Source organism: Idiotropiscis lumnitzeri, chromosome 19 (genome assembly GCF_059441095.1).
Source record: "Idiotropiscis lumnitzeri isolate Australia: NSW breed Sydney's pygmy pipehorse chromosome 19, RoL_Ilum_1.0, whole genome shotgun sequence".
Classification (NCBI taxonomy): domain Eukaryota; kingdom Metazoa; phylum Chordata; class Actinopteri; order Syngnathiformes; family Syngnathidae; genus Idiotropiscis; species Idiotropiscis lumnitzeri.
Window position 1 is genome coordinate 11,176,034 of NC_142409.1, and position 18,396 is coordinate 11,194,429.

Genomic DNA, 18,396 nt, shown 5'->3' on the forward strand with positions numbered 1-18,396 from the left:
CGTTAACTCTTTCTCCCTAAGAGTTTTTTTTAACCTTGATGAACTCTTTCTTTCTTCTCTAATCTACTTTTTGGCCTTCCTTAACTCTTGTATCCTTGCAACCTTCATATATAAATAAACCCAGACTTAATCAGCATGTCACAAGTTTATTTATTGAATTGCCAATGCTACAATATATTACAAATGCTTAAGTAGAGCACATCCAAAGGCAACTTTCATTCAACAGCCTTGACTGATAAGACCAATATGAATGTTTCTTTGTTAAATTATTATTGTACCATGTATGCAAACATTCACGATCAGTCCGTGCCCCCCTTCGAGCAGAACTGTTACTGTCAAAGGCAAAATGCAAAGTTTTGAATGCTTGCAGGTTTTTTAAGACATGCTGCTTACACGAATTCTCGCCTAAAAGCCACAGAAATATACTGCCCAGCTTGTATGGAAGGTAAAGAGCCGGGTAGATTCCGTGCTCCTGTCTGCAGATAGGCAAAAGTAAAACTCAAAGCAGAACTGTACAGCAGTCTGTCATTAAAATGGGAATTTACAGAACAAACAAAGACAAAACAAATGCAGACAATTTACAAACATTGATGTCAAATTGTAGTCCACCCCATATGGTTTTGCTGGAAACAAATGATTTAATTTACAAAACTTGACACGTCTATCGCATATTACGTTTTCGTATCGACACCCTACAGCGATCTTTATGGAAATTTAAACGGAATGGGTCCCCGAAACCCTTTTTTTCCCTCCACTTTCATTCATTTGATTCAGATCAGGGGTTTGTTTGTATGGATTTTCTCGTACGAGCCCCAAATTTGTCCCAAATGGCTGACCTACTGTTCAATTTTGGCCCTGGCTTTGAGGGGATATTTTGGGGATGCCAAAAATTCTTACATATACACCAGGACACCCCCAAAAAAAGTTTGGGCCTTCTAAGCCCCTTATAAAGAAAAAACAATGATTCAAAGAGGGTCCTAATAATAATTATTAACATTCTGCATGTAAGAGCAGTACTAATTCTATAACTATTAAAAATCAAAATTTGGACCGATTATTAGTTCTCCTCAACGAAGTTAGGACAAAATAAATGGGGCAACAGAAAATAAAACAAAAGGCAAAATCTGAATTCTTACGATTAAGTGGACTGCATGATTTTAAGTCAGTGGCTCAAAATTATATTTACATCCAACGCACAAGAAGCAAGAGTCAAGTGGAAGTTGTTTTGCACATTCGTATCAGGGGAGGAGCTCGTCGCCACGTCTAATAAGAAAGTAGCACTTTCCAGCTTTTATTTCAATTATTCCTAGATGAGGACGGGAGTGATGAAATGACTTTTCCTACCATTTATTGAGATGCACTTCAATAGCATCCATTCCTAATTCGCCTTAACTGCATTTTCTTAGTGTTTTGTTGCCGTATCAGGCACTTTGCAACAGGTCTTTGGCACGCAGAGCACTTTGAGAACGGAAAAAGCCCTTAAGAGCACTGCAGGCTAAAAAAAAAAAAAGAGGCTTAGGGGACGAATAGAAGGAAATGCAGTTTGAGAAATATTAGAGAACGCGAATAAGCGGGACAACTTCATGCGTTGCTTCTCAAGAATAAATAAGTCCTCAATGAATGAATGTTAACAGCACATGATGGATGGAGTAGTTCAAAAAAATATTGGCTCGTCATGGTTGACGCTGGAGTGCAAAAATGGCGCGTCGTAAAACATTCGTTTGACAAGATGTGGGGGATAGCGGCATCCGGTACGGAAGCAACACGCGTTAAGGCAAACGTGCCCTTTGGAGGGACTCCATCCCAACACAACCACGACGCCTGGTCCTCCAGTTCCCTTTTTTTCAGACCGCCGTGACTTCTTCCTTGAGCCTTCTGTGGTTTACTTAACACCCCTCAGTGTTGCTTTTACTCCCTACGGCCTCCTGCTCCCTCTATTTCCTGCAGTAGGATGCCATAAAAGGTCCCTCAAAGGCTCCTGGGCCCCGACCGCCATCTGTCCCGGGGTTGCCGTGACTCGCCCCTTCCCCTCACTGCGTGCTCCCGGACGGCAGAGCTCGTACCCGGTGTCGCTTGATGGCATCCTCCAGGAATCCGGCCACCTTCTCGATGTCCTCCTTAGTGACAAAAGAAATGAGATCATACTTTGATCATCATTCGTTTGGTGGCATTTTTTTTATTGTTTGTTGCGCAAAACATTGTTGTATTCTTGCAAGAATAAAGAAGTTTAAAGAATTATCTGATAACACAAAAGAATACTCGCTGGCATGTATTCTTTATCCTCTGCGAAGAATGACGACCATTCCTGCGGATTATTGACATTTGACCGTCTCGATGTAGTGTAACCGTACGTCTGTAGTATAGTGCCCCCATGTGGACAAGGCGCACACAACATAAGGAGCAGCGCAATGACCGTTGAAGTGAAGCAAAAAATGTCACAAAAAGGTTTAATTCTTTACATTCTTTCTACACACAGTGAATAGAATTTTTTTTTTACAAATGTGAAGTTTTGGCGGACCTTATGAGAACAGCTGAACTTTATTTGATTGTGGCAGACGTATGACGACTCACAATGAACATGAGTTTGAATGCGATTGCTTAATTCTGGAGGGGGTGTGCACAATTGTGCAACGACATGATCTCAGTAAAAAAAAAAAAAAGCAGTCTGCACTGATAAATTTCCATTTTATAGGCGCTGAAAATAAACATACTGTACCTCATTAATGAAGGCGTAGTGAACTAGTTCGCTGGCAAGGTCTTTGGATGTGTCAGCTGAAAGGCGCACATGACATCATTAAAACATTGCGAGGCATTCTCCTGAAACACCCGCCAAGTGGTAAACCTACTCGGAAGGATGTCACAGCTCAGCTGCCGGTGAAGCTTGTCGTCCATCTTGAGAAATAAAGAAAGCTGGAGTGGAAATAAAAGAAAGATCCCACATTAAAACGATGAATATAAGACACGATGGATTGTAAGATGGACGCCCGATAAGAAAAGCCTTTCGGGAATGTACCTGATGTACTACGTGACTCACATGAGTTTTGGTCCCTTCGTCATTGGACTCCAAGTTGCAGTGCATCTGAATGACCTAAAAGCGCACGTGACGCGTTACATGCGACATACAAGGCAATTCAATTTACAGAGCAGGGAGGGACAAAACACGCTGGGCGTTTTACGGTCATTTTATTTCAACCTGCATAACCTTTAAGATTTGTAAAATCATATTTTTGACTTACCTGCACAACTTTTGTGTTTTTTGGTAGTTTGAATTTAAAATGAATAACATTAAAAATAAAAGCATTTTTTTGAATCTGGTTTTATTTCAACCATAAATCTATTTCATCAACCTTTCCTAAATGTAACCCTAGAGTGTGTAAACCCGATTTTTCAAGCCATGGTGATATGTGGAGGGCTAACCTTCCTGGTCTCCGTCTCTTGGGGTTCCGGCGTGGGCGTCTTGACTGTCTCCACCTGCTCCTGAGACAAGGAGAGGGCGCGAGGGACGGGATGTGGCCGGGACGAGGCGAAGTTCATCAAGGGGTAAATCCCGTTTCTGATGGACAACACGTTTAGCAACTCAGCTAATTAACGTTAACCGTTTTCTACTTGCACTTACTTGACGTCCTCCAGAAACTTGTCCAGCTCCAACGGGGATACATGCGAGTACCTGTCGGGTGTAAAAAAAAATAAAAATAAATAAATAAAATTAAAAAAATACAGCGTGGTTAAGGATGTGATATTTATGAATTACCCAAAAAATAAAAATAAAAAAGCATATTTATATAGATATATATTTATATATATTTTTATTTTTTTTTTACTTCAGCTGAACTCCCAGCCTGTCTTCATGCTTGATCTCTGCCATGACGGCGTTAGGGTCAAAGGACTTGGTCCTCTCTTCCACGCAGTTCTCAGGAAGTAAGTCTACAATAACAAATATTAAAAAATAATAATAACACATTGTGATGTGGATTTAAAAAAATATATATTTGCTTTCTTCAAGCGACCAAAGCACAAGAATAACAACGCATTTTTAATGTTAGTCAAATGTTTTTTTTTTTAGGTGGCACTCTCAAGTGTTCGGAAACCACTTGTGTACCGATCCATCCGTGTGGCACATGCAGCAGACACGTCGCCAAACGCAAACACCCCAATGAGCCGTATGTTCATGAGACTCACACTGGTTGTTGATGAGGCAGTGGGCGGCCAACAGTTTGAGCGAGTGCACCTCGAACAGGACGCGATGGAAGAGGAGGTCGTGGGCGGTCGGACGGAGCTTGGCGTCGGGACGCAAACACGACTGCGTGAACTCCTGCAGGGAGCGACAACACCCACTTTGATTGCTGACGGGACAATTCCCATCTATACGTTAAAGCAACATTTTTTTGGTTTTGTTGTGGAAACATAAGCCGAGCAGGCGAGCGTAAACAACGTCGCTCATACCCTCATGAGAGGGTCTTCCAGGGATTGGCCCGCGTTGACGATGGCCTCCTTGGAGACGGCGGCATCTCCGTTGGCCTGGATCTCCAACACCGCCATCTAGGGGTGACAAATCAACAGTCGTCATGCACCTACACAACCGGCACGCACACACAGTCAGTGGCGTCTCACCTCCAGAGCGCAGATGCCAAAGGAGAAAATGTCTATGGCGTAGTCATCTTCGCCGGCTGGAAAGAAAATATGAGGTAAAGAAGGAGTGAGGGGAGTGGGTGTGGGCGAGACGTGCAGGAAACGTGAAGGACAAGCAGATGTAGTTAATGTTTAAGCGGCCCAAGTCGGTGCACTCCAGGTCTTTTGAGTTTGGCTACAATCATAGAATCGAAGCCATATCACTGACGTACATTCATCATACAAGTACAATTTTATTCTTGTATTTGTTTAATGTATTTATTTAATACAGATTTGACCTAAAAATATTTTTATATAATTTATTTTTTATACCAAATATTTTTTAAATAAATAATTTTTTTTATAAATTTATAAACACATAATGTAACTAATATTTAGATGTTATTTAAATGTTATTTAATATATATTTATATTGTACCAACACATTTGAAATTCACATTTAAATCAATAATAAATAACGACCTCAAAACTTGGAAAGACAAAACTCGCCTGCGGCATTAAACTTACTTCCATATTCGGGTGCGAAAAAATGAAGATTCCGCTGCTCGTCGCGATGTTGCCTCCCTTTGCCCTGGACGTTGGCATCCGGAAATACTGGCAAGAAGAGATAAATGGGATTGTGTAGAAAATCAGCTTCGAGGGGAATACAAAGAAACTAAAATGGAATCTGTTTCTTACCATTAACAAAAAGCCGATGCCACACTGCGGAGAAAAGATCACAAAAGAGCATCAATTATCTTTCTGCAGTAGCACGGAAATCCCTGCAGGGGTCAGACCTGAGCCGATCTTGATGAGCCCGTTGTGCTGGATGAAGATGGTGTCACACGTCAGGTTGCCGTGGATGATTGGCGGATCGCACGAGTGCAGATAACTGCGGGGGATGGAAAAGAAAAAAAAATACAGCAACACATTTAAATCAAAGAGCTTGTGCTGCAGTACGGCCATGAAAACGAAGAAACGTAATCAGCCAGCACCTGAGGGCGGAGAGGATCTGAGTGCACCACCGTTTCCAAGCCTGAAATACACAAGACAAAAACATTGGATTTTTTTTTAACATACGCAATATTGAAAAGTCTGGTTTATTCTGATGGAAATTCCACCACGGGGGTGAGGAGGGTGGGGAACTAAAGCAAGTTGAAGCATTTGGCCGCCGCGTTACATAACAGCCAATCCCGTTTGAAAATGTGGATTTAAGTTATGACTGGGCAGCAGAACACACACACACAGATTAAAAACCATAAAAGAAACGCCAACCTTCACATTCATGGTCTTGTGGTTCTTCTTGGTTTTCTTGAGAAACTGCTTGAGGCTGCCTGACGACATGTATTCCGTGATGAAGATGACCTGCGGATGGCGGTGACGTACGCACATGAGGCGCAATAAATCAAAATCCATAAATGGACAGAGAAAAAGTTGAAACATACCCGAGCCTGACTTTCCTTCATGTCAAGCCAGTACTTGTGGAACTTGACGATGTTGGGGTGCTCGACTTGCATCAGGTTCTCAAACATCTCCTTGATCTTCTCCTATACCACATCAACGGAAAATAACGGAAAAAAATTAATCCCGTTCTGAGAAAAGATGTGACGTTGTGACAAAAGCCACAGAATGATCACAAAACTGCGTGTAATTTTTGTAATACAAGCGGAAAAAAGTTGCGTACAAAAACTAGGTCGCAATTTCAACTATCAAAGTCTGCGTACCTCCTGAGCTTTGAAGACCTTCTTGTCGGAGAAAAGCACCTCGTTCCACACCACCTCCACCCCTTCCTCCGTGTCCATGGCCAGGGAGGCGCTTTCGACACCCGGGACATTTCCTTGACTCACCTGCAAACAGGGAGAGGAAAAAAAAAATACATTTGTTAACAATTGTTTAAAGCACAGATTCTCATCTGAGCAATTAGACTGCCCCCTAGTGGTGTGGAGCATTAAAGCTTATTGCTGACAAAATTGTGAAGCTGCAGGCCATAAAAATGATGAGTTGCGGACAGGGCGATAATAACCCACAAGCCCATCATTAAAACCAACCCATTTCATGCACTATAACTCTCTTAGCTGACATTAAAATATATCCGCAGTCTGCAAACAACAGAGTGTGTCTTTCAGCTGAACTTTGAAAGTGCAACGTAGCAACGCATTTTACCTCTTACGTACTCAACAACAACAAAAGCAGAGCTGGAAAGATTAGACAAACGTGCACTCACACACAAACATACGCACAAACTTCGCCTCCAGTGGAACGAGAATTTTTCAGACACACACACACAGAAGAAGGCAGATCAATCAACCAATCAGAGACCGCCAAATGCCAAAAAGTCAACAATGTTGCCTTTTTAGCCGCAGAACCCCACGGAAACCCGTCACGTGCATAACTCCAACAACCCGATGCTCCTCAATCATCATCTGGAACAAATTGAGTGCCCGCCGTGCTCCCAGCCCGCGTGGCGATAAATTAATCCGCCGTCTCCCTCCCCGACGCTCGCCGATAGCGTTAAATGCTAGCCATTAATAGACGGTGACGAGCTCGCCCTTCACGACGTCAGCGCACACGCGTGGACATGAAACAGCTTTCAGTTTGCAGCTCCACAGGCGCGCCATTGTTCGGCCCCGGGGCCCAAGCGGCACACCACGGCCACGGCTAAAATCTGCTTTTAAGTTCCTCCTTCGTTCCACGAAGGAGGTGAAGTTTCCGAGCAGGGTTATGGAAAGGTTACAAAAGCGACGAATTGTAGGAATGTTGGGGAGACACGTTCAATTCAGGATCAGGATTCTATTTGAACCTTACAATAGTTTACATCCATGCCAACTAAAGTGTGTCAGGAAAGTTCCAGGATTGTGTCAGTTAAAGGTCTCGGCAGCTGTTGTCCTTCCTGTCCGCTCTTAAATCAAGTACTGTCCGGCAGCACCTCAATAAGAGCTCCAAAATGCTTCATCTAAATGCTTTTTGGGCCACACGGACGCTTGGTTACGGAGCGATACGTGGATTTCAAGCCACGGCGGGAATTCCTTCCCCTGACGGGCTGCCAGGGCCGAATCGGGTTGAGAAACACTCGTTTGCAGAGCTGCGGCCGAGGGATTCGGTTGCACGGTCACGCTAGAATAAGACTGGTAAACAAGCACCTGGGGTGCTGCGCTCTGATTGGCTGGCGTAAGGGAGGCGGTGGAAGGCTTTCGAGGCACTCTATTCATGTTAGAAAACCGACTTGTGTTCCGATGTTTGCGACATCACACCGCCTGATCGAAACTGGATCCGGAAGGATGTCGACACACGCAAACGTGTCAAATCCCATGTACGCTTCCCACACGCTGCTCCAAAAGGAGGAGAAATGATCACTTGTCACAGCTCTGTTGTTTTTTTTTTTTGTTTTTTTTTAGCCGCGGGCCTCTTTTCATAGTTTTCGCTGACTAAATCCCAAATCTTTTCATGCAAATTAGGTGCGGCACTCGGGGCCCAAAAAAACGAGAGCTGCGGAGCTTGAAACGACTCGGAAATGCAGCTTGAGTTTGCACGACCTGGAATGTCAGCGTGTTCTTGAAGTGTCTGTTTATTTATTTCCTCCGTTTGGCAGCGGTTAGAAAATGCTGACGAGAAGTAAAATGACTGCGAGGATTCCAAGCAAGCGCGCTGACAGAACATTCCAGACAGTGGCATTTTTTTCCAAATTTTATTTTTTTAATCTTATATTTTGTAAAAATATTCACCTATTTGTTTGTTTTGTATTTTTCCCTCTTTTTTTTCCCTAAGTCATTTTTTTTAGGGTGGGGGCTGTGAATTCCAGCGAAAAGAACCAAAGTATCCTGAGGCGGCGGCTTAGGTGTTGATTAAATACCAACGCGGTGGTTATTGCACAATCTGACCGAGGAAAAAGTCGACCAATCGAACTTGGATTTGGACTTCAAAAAAGATTCCGTGCAAGCAGAAGTGAGCGCAAAAACCAAACGGGCTGTTCAACGGCCATGCAGGCTTTGTCACACACCAAAGGCGCTCGCACGAGCAGACAGGTGAAGTGCGCGGAGGCAAACACGGTTGCCACGGGGATGGATGAAAGCAGCTCTTTGTCACGGTGACCGACAGCTTCGGCGGCCGCTCGTTTGCATCACCGCAGGCCGCACCGCATCAATATTTCAGCGTCGTCAAACAGACCCCCCCCCCGCGAGAGCGCCGCCCGGGGTGGTGCGCTGTATGCAAATGAGGCTTTGTTGCCATTTCGTTCCCCGTGAGAGCCTTAAAGATAAGGAAAAGAAAAAGTGCAAAAAGGAAGAGCATGTCGAGATGTTGAGAAAAGTTACTTCGTGTTGCTCTAGATGCAATATGTTTCAAAAAGCACAAACCACGAAAAAGGGGCGTGGCAAGGAACAAAGAAAACAGCGTTACATTTATGAGTAAATTTACAAGAATAAAGTCGAAAATTTATGAGAATGAATAAGTGAAGGAAAAGGTCGCAATTTATCCGAAAATAGTCGGAACATTGCGAGAATTACATCGGAAAATTAACTCATTTACTGCCACTGACGGCTAAAGACGTCAAAGATCGTTTTTTAATTAATTTATTTATTTATTTTTTACACTGCTGGTAGTGAATGAGTAGACATGTATCCACAATTATAACGGTATCGATTTGCATTTCACGATTTATGCCAGGCATACGTGACTGGAATTTTGGGTCATATCTAGAAAAAAAAAAAGAAAATGCATAGTCGAAAAACTAGCCGGGTCCGTTTTTTTAATGGGAATTTATTTACTCACATTATCATTCCGTTATTTAATTTATGGCTTGGAATATCAAATCTGGACATTGAAGACTATCAATCAATCAACGACTATTAAAAGCCAAGTGAGCTCATCGTAATGACGAGATAACGAGGAGAAGAAGACGGACGGCGCTGTCACGGCTCGCCACCCGCCTCCCACCTCCTCCTCGTGTCCCGCCAGCGCCAGCGGCCTGAGCCACTGACCGTCTGCTGACCTTCGCCTCCATCGCCCTCTCGCTCGCTTGCTCGCTCGCTCTCAGTCTGTCGGACTAACATGTCACATGGGCAGCTCGCAGCCAATCTCGGAGAGAGCGAGAGACTGTGTGCGTTGAGCGTGATGAATAATGATGTGGCGCCGGTCTTAACGGGTCAGATAAAGGCCATGAAATATTAAACGCTCCCCTTTTTTTTTTTTTTAAAGGATGTGCACAAAATAATTAGGCAGTCTCAATAAATCCTTAAAAAGAATTATAAATCGGTGCTGATGATTTTTTTTTTTTTTAATTCTTGGTACGTGATTTACTAGGATAGCTTCGGCTGTGGAAAGCATTTACATATTGTCAATTGTTTATAAACACAAAAAAAAGCTAAAGATTTTTGATTCGTCTTTTTTGTAAATTGATTTGTACATATATTGGATCTTTGAATGGTTCGATTTGCGATTGCAACATCCCAGTTGGTTAAGCAACTAAAATGACTTTTGGACAAGGTCGCAGGTGTCACGAGCGTGTCATCACATCACATCACACGTCTTGATTTTCCTGGAAGAGACCTTGACGCTGGGAAAGCGTCCGAGTGAGACGGACGGCCGCTGTGGCGTCGGTCTCGGTCGGCTGGCGTTTGCGGTGGCGATTAGCCTCGCCTCGCCGCGGCATTGTGGCCGTGACAAAGCTGCAGATTTACGAGGCCCGCCGGTGCAGGAGAGCCGCCCGAGCCGGCCGGGACGTGACGAGCATGGCGAGTGTGGAGTATTACGTAAGGGATTGCACCCTTTGGCAGCTTTTATGTCCCATCTCCCCGCAGGACGGAGGTGCACCTGCAGACATGCTTCAACTTCACAGCAAGTCACACGTTTTGTTTTTTGTTTTGGGTTTTTTTCAAGTCTGGAAAAGCAGGTTCAGCAGCATTTTGCGGCGAGTGAAACCTTTCAAATGCCTTTGCACCGGCTGACCTGAAGCACCACACGTGATATAACACAAGAGGACGATTGACAGTAAAAAAATTATAGAAGAAAAGGTGAAAATCACGTGGAGTAAACATTGTTTTTAATTTTTATTAATTGTTTTTTAAATGAATGTGATTTTGTGTAACTTTGTTTTGTGTTTTTCTAATATTTCTAATAATTTCTCCAATATTTTTGCATTTTTCCCTCTAATTTATAATCATCTTTAATTTAATATAATATTTTGATCATATTTGTGTATACCTTGTTTGTTTTTGCATGTAAATATTTTCTCCAATCTGAATGTTGACTCAATTTCTTTTCTTTCTTTTTTCTTTTTAGCATTCGAACAATTTTCGCACTTTGATGTAATAGTTTGTTTAGTTTTAAGGGAATATTTTTTTCCCATTTTTTACTGTAATATTGTTGCCTAAAATGAATGTTGATTTTTTTTTTAAATGTTCTTATTCTTATTTTTTTTTTCTGTACATTTTTTCTATCTTATAATTTTCTACTTGTGGTCTAATTTTTCTATCCTTTCATAATTGTGTATTTTTGGGCAATGTCATTTTTTTTCTTGCTCTAAAATATGAATGTTGACTCTTTTTAAATTAATTAATTTTTTTGCATTCTCAGTTTCAGTCACTCATAATACTTTTAGCATTATTCTTCCGCTGTCCTCATTAACAGATCCTTGCCTTCATTTCTTTCAGCGATATCGCGATAATGATAAATGCGATGATTTTTCCGACTTGAATCACAATATGAAACGTTCGAACCCTTTCATCTCTCATATGGAACGCGATATGCGAGTTACACCCTTCTACTTCCACTATTAGACCGAGCCCTGGTGTTTATTTACTTATTTGCCAACCGATAAGATCCTTTGATTGTAGGCCAAGGCACTGTTCTGCGTGAAAGGCGCTGCCTTGGAACGGGGGAACAACATCAAGCGTTCCCAATTAACTCATTCACTGCCATTGACGGAAAAGTGCATTTATTGTCCAAAAGAACATTAAACACAGTGCATGTATTTCAACACCCAAACCCAAAAATAATTGCATCAAAAGTATGATAGCTCAACGCGACACACTTTTGAGTGGCTAACGGAATTTAGCATAGATGCTAATGATTATAATAAGCCTTCAAAGAACAGTGAGCGGCCCTGCCACTGTTTTCTGTGTGAAAGGTACTTTTGGTTTTATTAGCATCGCCCCCCCCCTCCCTTCGTTAGCGGTTTATGAACTGCCTCCCCCACAATGCGGTGAGAGGACGGCCGCTTTACTGATTGGCCTTTTTTTAGCCCGCAGTTTCCATGTTCCTGGGAAAACAAGCAGCCGTGTTTTTGTTTTTCTTGCCTCAACTGGCGCACTTACGCAATTGACTTTTCTTGGAGTTTCTTGGAGCCAGGCTGTGCTGCATTTAGGAAGAAAAAAAAAAAGAAAGAGTGTGTATTTCCCTTACTGCAGTGCAGCTTTCCAGCAAAAAAAAAAAAAAACGGAACAAAAGGGTGACTTAGAATCAATTGGCTGAGCACACTTGCCACATTCAGAAGTAATGTTGGTGGAAACGCAAACAGAGGAGCAGGAGAAAGCAGACTTTTGTTTACACGGGTCAATTAGCGGAGACCGTTAAGACGGCCCCATGTGGCGAAGATATGATTACAGTGAGTCGAGAGAACGGATTTATCCTGCTCGAGGATTAAGATGAGAGTGGAAGTCATTTTGCTGTTTCAAACCAAGAAAAAAAAATGAAACTTTAGGAAACAAGAAAAAGTCAGTGATATTTTTACATTGAGATTTCGCCAAATATTTGGGGAAATATTTTTGTGTTTGGAACTATATCAATATGTTTTCCTAATATTTTAGCATTTTTAGCTTTGGTTGCTTTGCGTTAGGATGATGTCAAAATAAAACTCTAAATGTCTTTTGGAATTCTTAGTCTTTGTAATCTGCAATGGTTGAATCAAGGAAATGAAACTTGTTTGGTTTTGTTTTCCAAAAAACAAAAATGACTTAGACCTTTATACTATCAAGCTAACGATTTTTGTTCCATAGTTTAGTAGAAGCAGTCAAAATTTTTTGTAATACTTCTGTAGAAATCCATATTTACTCTATTTTTTTAATCTAATAATTGTGCATTTCACAGTTTTTATTATTTATATTACTTATCACTTTTTATTTAAGACAACGATTTTTGTTTTTTATAAACTTTTTTTAAATTATTTTAAAATATTTTTCATGACACAGGATATACTGTGACGTATTAACCATTGAATCAGCACCTACAAATTTGGTGACATTTTTTGCATAAAAAAAAAAAAAGTCAAATATAATATTATTATTTGCCGTGAAGTGCCATTTCTTCCCATAGATGTTCCTAAAGCCGTCGTGCCGCCTAAGAGGCTTATAGTGCTTATCCTCTCCAGAGACGAGACGGAGCAGCCGCAGTCAATCCCGAGTGACTACGGGCGACTTCCCGGACACATTTCAGCACTTCCCTGAATGCAACAACACTCCAACGTCTTCATTGCATCATTGATGTCTGCGAATAAAATTAAGTGGAGCTGAAAGCTAACATAATGGCAGTAGGTGGGTGCGGAGACCAGTTTCACAAATCCAAATGGTCAGCATGAGAGCGAGCGCTGTTCTTCGAGAACAAAGCCCGTTTGTTTGAACCAAGTGGAAGGCTGAAGACAGTAAGTAATGCACGTTATCGTCCGGATCGAAGCTTTCATCACATTCAAAGTCTGAATACAAATCAGATTTATGGCGAGCAAAGCCACAATTTCCGCTCGCGTCGTACAATTTGATGATTTCATCCCAGAGGAAAGGCTTAATCGGAACATTTTATGCGTCAGCTACACGATGCGGCATTATTGCTCTTGTGGAAATTGGTTTTCTTATCCCATGAACATCTAAGAACTGTGAGAAAATTACTTTTTTTTTTTTCATTGCAGGTGTCCTTCTACAGACACTAAGAACGCCGTTAGTTAGCTGATTTGCAAATCAGCTTAGACTTTACCTAGCATGGATTCATAGCAGACTAGTAAGGCTAAAGGCACGTTGTTAGCCTCGACTTTAGCTGGCTCTATCTTTTTTTTAAATAAAATATTAGTAGTTTGATGATACGTTAATTTATCTGCTTGCTTTATTAGGCAAATAGCCTAGTTAGCTGACATCCCAGGCACTAGCATAGATTTTAGCTGCGTTTATCTGTTTTTAATGAATAAAACACTAGTAGAACACAAATAGTTTAGCTATGTGAAGCTAGCATTATCCATAGCAGATTGGTACTGGTAGCTAGAAAACTTTTGCGTCATTAGCCTTGACTTTAGCCGTCTCGGTGCACTTTTAATCACGACATTAGTAGTTAGCTGTAAAGTGCGTTTAGCTAGCAGCCAGAATGGTAATGGAGACACTATAAATGGCGCGACTTCTATAAATGATCATTATCATATTAGTTGTTAGCTGACAGGCTAGTTAAGCTAGCTCCTTCTAAATACAAAAGCCTGTAAATCAGACTAGTTGCCAGCAGCAATGGAAATTTCGCTGCCTGCTACTAGTTTAGCTGCTTCGGACAAGAAAAACTCATTAGCATACCGCCATGGTCCATAAATCAAATTGAGAGAATGCTAATTTAGCCTTTTCTAAAACATGGCGATCCAATACATAGTAGTAAACTGATATGTTAATGACATTTGAATTACGTACACTACTTTAGCTGCTGCCAACAATAAATAATCTTTAGCTCCCTTATTTAGCAGATGTGCGACTTGAGCTGCTAGTAACTAGCATGGATCATTAGCAGACGAGTAATTTGTGTGCATATTAAATTCTCCTGTATTTTAGCTGTTTTGAACAAGCATTGACCTTTTAATCAGACGACTAAATTGCTTTAATGAATATTTGGATGCTAATGAATGCTAATATTTGGATGCTAATTAAGCTGCTTATGACAAGGCTGGCTTGCTTTTGCAAAGCCCTTGTCGTGAGCTGAATATAATTTTAGCGACAAAGGTTAGGAATTTTTAAGCAATTGTTGACCAATATGCAGTAAACACGATAAAACAGTGACAGCATATCAAAAGCCTGAACGCCACTGTGTCACATTTATGTGATAACTTAACGTGGCTGCCGAGATAACCGTGTTTACGCAAAGGTTTACGATAAAGACTGCACAATGCAAAGGAATGCAGCACCACTTTCAAACGGCTATCCATATTTTTTTTTTTAAAACAGAGGAATTTGCAGGGTCTAAAACAGCAAACTACGGCCCGGGGGCCACATGCGGCCCGTAAAATGTTTTAATCCGGCCCGCCAAACTTGAAAAAAATTAAATAAATAAATCTTGTTCATGTTTTATTTTCTAAATATGTGGTTTTTCAAAGACAGATATATTGTTGTAATGCTTTTGTTCACTTTCATTTCAAATTATTATTTTTTTTTCTCTGATGAGCAAACACTCCATCCATCTGCTCCTGGTCCGGCCGCATTGTCAAATTTTAGAACCCATTGTGGAAAGCCAATCAAAAGGTTTGCCCACCCCAGTTCTAAGGGGGAGGGTTTGTGTCATTTTTATTTTTTTTGTAATTTTTTTATTTTTTTATTTTTTTATTTTACACAATAACACATTTTTAAAATGTGAAGTAAATGATCAATGTTTTCACAGAAAATTTAATTGGTACGTGTTGCAACTGTACCACCTTTGTAAAAAAAAAAAAAAATGATTGCGAGTTGGGCTTGCCTTGTAAAGTTACCTTTAAACTTTGAACTCAACTGCTGTAAAAAAAAAACTCTCGTATATCCATGGACAACTTCATTTAGCAAGACAAAGCATCGGATTTTGACCCATTTTGTGAGTCACTTTAACGAATGTCGCCATTCTAGAAGCTTTCATTGACTCAACCATGAGTGACTTCCTGCGTCGCTGCATTAAAAGTGACACCTCACTTCAAAAGAAGGACGGAGCCTGCAGAGGGAACCGAACCACGTGACCGCGTGTTTATTTAAACGCCCGAGCGAGCTCAGTACCAAATCAAGCGCCGTGTATCGCGAACTTTGACACACTGACTTATTTGTGCCGCATGTGAAATGCGCTGAGCCTGCGGCATGAGACGCTCAAGAAAGCTTGCTTGACATGATGAAGTGCATTTTTTTTTTCTTTGCTCGTCACTTGTTGCTAGGCAGAATTCACAGGACACGAGTAACCTCGTCGATAGCTGGCTGGTGTTCTTAGCGGCGAGGGTTAATGGAAGCACTGAAGTTAGGCAATCAATGGGTGGAACAACGCTCGGGTGGGGTTGCGAAAGGCCGAGCGTCCTTTCTGGCGTGGATGTGCGAGCTGAGAAGAGTGCGAGCCGGAGATAACCTTCACATTGAAAGTCTTGGCTTTATCACAAGTCGCTAGCGGCTGCGGCAATCGCTGAGTCGTACAAGGCCGTTGCGCTTGCTGACTGATAATCAAACTTGTTGTTTAAAGGACTTTTTTGCTAAGTCATATTCTCGCTTATTGTTGGAAAATTGTTTTTTCTTCTGAACATGGCTTCGAAAACCACAAATAAAACAGTTAGCAAGCTAGTCAGCGCGGCAACGTAGAGCGAGAGTTCGCTGGATCTACTTCATGGTGGCTGGGTAGGATTTTTGAGGCACAAGCATTTTTGCATGCATGAGTCTTTCGGAAACACCAAAGTGGATTTGGAGTAAATGCTAAACCTACTGCAAGAATTGGTAAAACGGCGATTTGGAGTCAAGAATGCAAGTCTTGTAAATATCAAAGACAATTGCGAGCCGTGAATAAACTTAACCTATGCGTTTATGTAAACATTGAACAATTTTCATTTTAATAAAAAACAATATTCAGTCCTGGAAACCCCCCCCAAAAAAAATTTGAGACATTAACGTAAGGTACAGCAATCTCTCATTTATCGCGGGAATTACAACCCAGACCACCCGTAGACAAATTCCGCCAAGTAGCGCCATATAGTCCATATTTTGAATCTTTATGCATAATACCAATACGATATGCATGTGTAGTGCAAGTCATTTTGTCCAACAGGGGTCGCCATCCTCACATTATGAATCTGAATGCATGACTTTAAAAGGCTGTTGACAAATGTGTGTACGTGAAAACTGTCACGAGTCAAAATATTTGAAACAGCTCTAGGAGTGATGGTGAGCAATTGCACATCACTGCAAACTCCAACCACAACAAAAAACATATTACTCAATTACAAACGTTGAAAAAGTGGACATTATTGACTGGAATGTTGTATTGAGACAGTGCAGGGGTACCTAATGAAGTGTCTAGTGGAGAGAGTGGTTTGCCACACACACAAACCATACATTTAATCCCCCCCTCCCTACACACACACACACACACACACACACACACACACACACACACACACACACACAACCCCAACCAACCTGCTCTTTGCGCTTCTGCCATCGTCCACAAGGACTTTCTTCCACGATCTCGCTCTCATCCTCGCTCTCCTCCTCCTTCCCTTCCGATCCCGATTTCCTCTCCGGGACGGACATCGTCATCTTCACGCCGTCTACTGTTGACAGATTTCAGTCTCTTTGCTCCAGCAGGAGGCCACGGGACGACGCTTCGCCTCGGCCGGCGTTTCGCTGTTTAACTCGGTTCCGATGTAGGCTCAAAACAAGCTTCCCGGTTGGGATAGACGCCACACCCCCTTGTGGGTGCGAGGGGGAGAAAAAAAGCAGACACACTGGAAGGAAGGATCGCTCAGCTCGGAAATAAATCGAGAAAAGCCGCTTCTTAGCTTCCCGGGGACGGTCCGAGCGTGGCGGGGAGACGTGCGGAGCTTTCCCGGGGAGGCGGTGGTCGCATGGTTGGCCGGTTTTTATGGACGAGGTTAATGTTCCGCGCCATCCTCCGAGTGGAGGAGTGTGTGTGTTAGAGAGCGTGTGTGTGTGTGTGAGTCGTCTGCGTCCAAAGCCAACCAAGAAGCACTGAGTGGAGCACATTTACCGTAATAGTGTTGAACAAAGAGCCGCGAAAATGTGAGAAGCTCAAGCGGAGGGAAAAGGGAAACATCCGGGTACTTTGAATGCGCGGACACAAGTAGCCACCATTTTGCTGTTGGGCAAATATAATATCGCTTTATTTAGGCTTTAGGTTTGATTGGAAAATAGTAGTTAGTATTTGGGTTGCAAAGTGATGACATTCACTATTTTTTCACAAAAAATAAATGACAAAAATCTCTAACTATATTAAGTGCAGTGTAGTATGACGAGTTTGACATAAGATTAAAGTTTTAGAGGGTGGTAGATTGGGATATATTAGGGTTTGAACTATTAATGTAGGTAAATATAAACATTGTGTGGGAGGTGGTTATGAGTCACATTTTTCCAATTCATGGCGGATTGTGTAATTACACTAAAAGAGGCAAATATTATAACACCAAAGCACACTTTGCGTCATTGTCACCTCATTCCATTCACCACACACAAGAGATACGAAAAGCATGTAGGAATAATTTACAAGCGTCGGATCACAAACCTTCATTGTTGTTGGGCCAACATTAGAAGCATTGCGGTAATTGGGTGATTCAACATGAGGCGTGTACGACTCCACTCTGCTCTCTAGTGGTGTTTGGGGGAAAAACACCTATGGAAGACGATATTACGGTATCCCACTATAGTGTAGCTTTTTTTTCATTTGATAACGTATTTATTTCAAACCGTACTCGTGTTTTTTATTTCAATTTATTCTAGTAATGTAGTTATTTTATTTCAACAAAATTTAATTGATTTAGTTTAACTATGTTTTGCGTATTGGATTTTATTGAACTAGATTTTTGTTTTTAATTACATTTTATGTGTA

General features: G+C 41.7%; 1 protein-coding gene across 2 annotated transcripts; it reads right to left on the reverse strand.

Moving 5' to 3' along the window:
- Nucleotides 1–130: 130 nt before the first annotated feature.
- nrbp2b (nuclear receptor binding protein 2b) lies at nucleotides 131–17,518 on the reverse strand. Of its 2 annotated transcripts, none has more exons than XM_088282763.1 (18): nucleotides 16,971–17,518; nucleotides 6,333–6,455; nucleotides 6,054–6,155; nucleotides 5,884–5,973; nucleotides 5,604–5,644; nucleotides 5,406–5,500; nucleotides 5,308–5,331; nucleotides 5,137–5,223; nucleotides 4,612–4,667; nucleotides 4,444–4,539; nucleotides 4,180–4,312; nucleotides 3,822–3,924; nucleotides 3,617–3,667; nucleotides 3,418–3,553; nucleotides 3,014–3,088; nucleotides 2,847–2,910; nucleotides 2,717–2,772; nucleotides 131–2,117 (listed from the first exon to the last, which is right to left on the reverse strand). In XM_088282763.1, exons 1-18 carry the CDS (start codon nucleotides 17,088–17,090, stop codon nucleotides 2,031–2,033), a joined length of 1,539 nt encoding a protein of 512 aa, XP_088138889.1. In that variant the 5' UTR covers nucleotides 17,091–17,518; the 3' UTR covers nucleotides 131–2,030. The 2 variants fall into 2 exon arrangements, with proteins under 2 accessions (XP_088138889.1, XP_088138890.1); XM_088282764.1 differs by having other exon boundaries at nucleotides 3,035–3,088; nucleotides 16,971–17,516.
- Nucleotides 17,519–18,396: the final 878 nt, after the last annotated feature.

Coding starts and splice junctions, on each gene's coding strand:
- nrbp2b (XM_088282763.1), bottom strand. CDS start 17,090: ATGACGATGTCCGTCCCGGAGAGGAAATCGGGATCGGAAGGGAAGGAG. Junction 5,224..5,307: donor GCATCGGCTTTTTGTTAATG/GTAAGAAACAGA, acceptor TCTTCTTGCCAG/TATTTCCGGATGCCAACGTC. Junction 4,313..4,443: donor TGGAAGACCCTCTCATGAGG/GTATGAGCGACG, acceptor CGCTCCCTGCAG/GAGTTCACGCAGTCGTGTTT.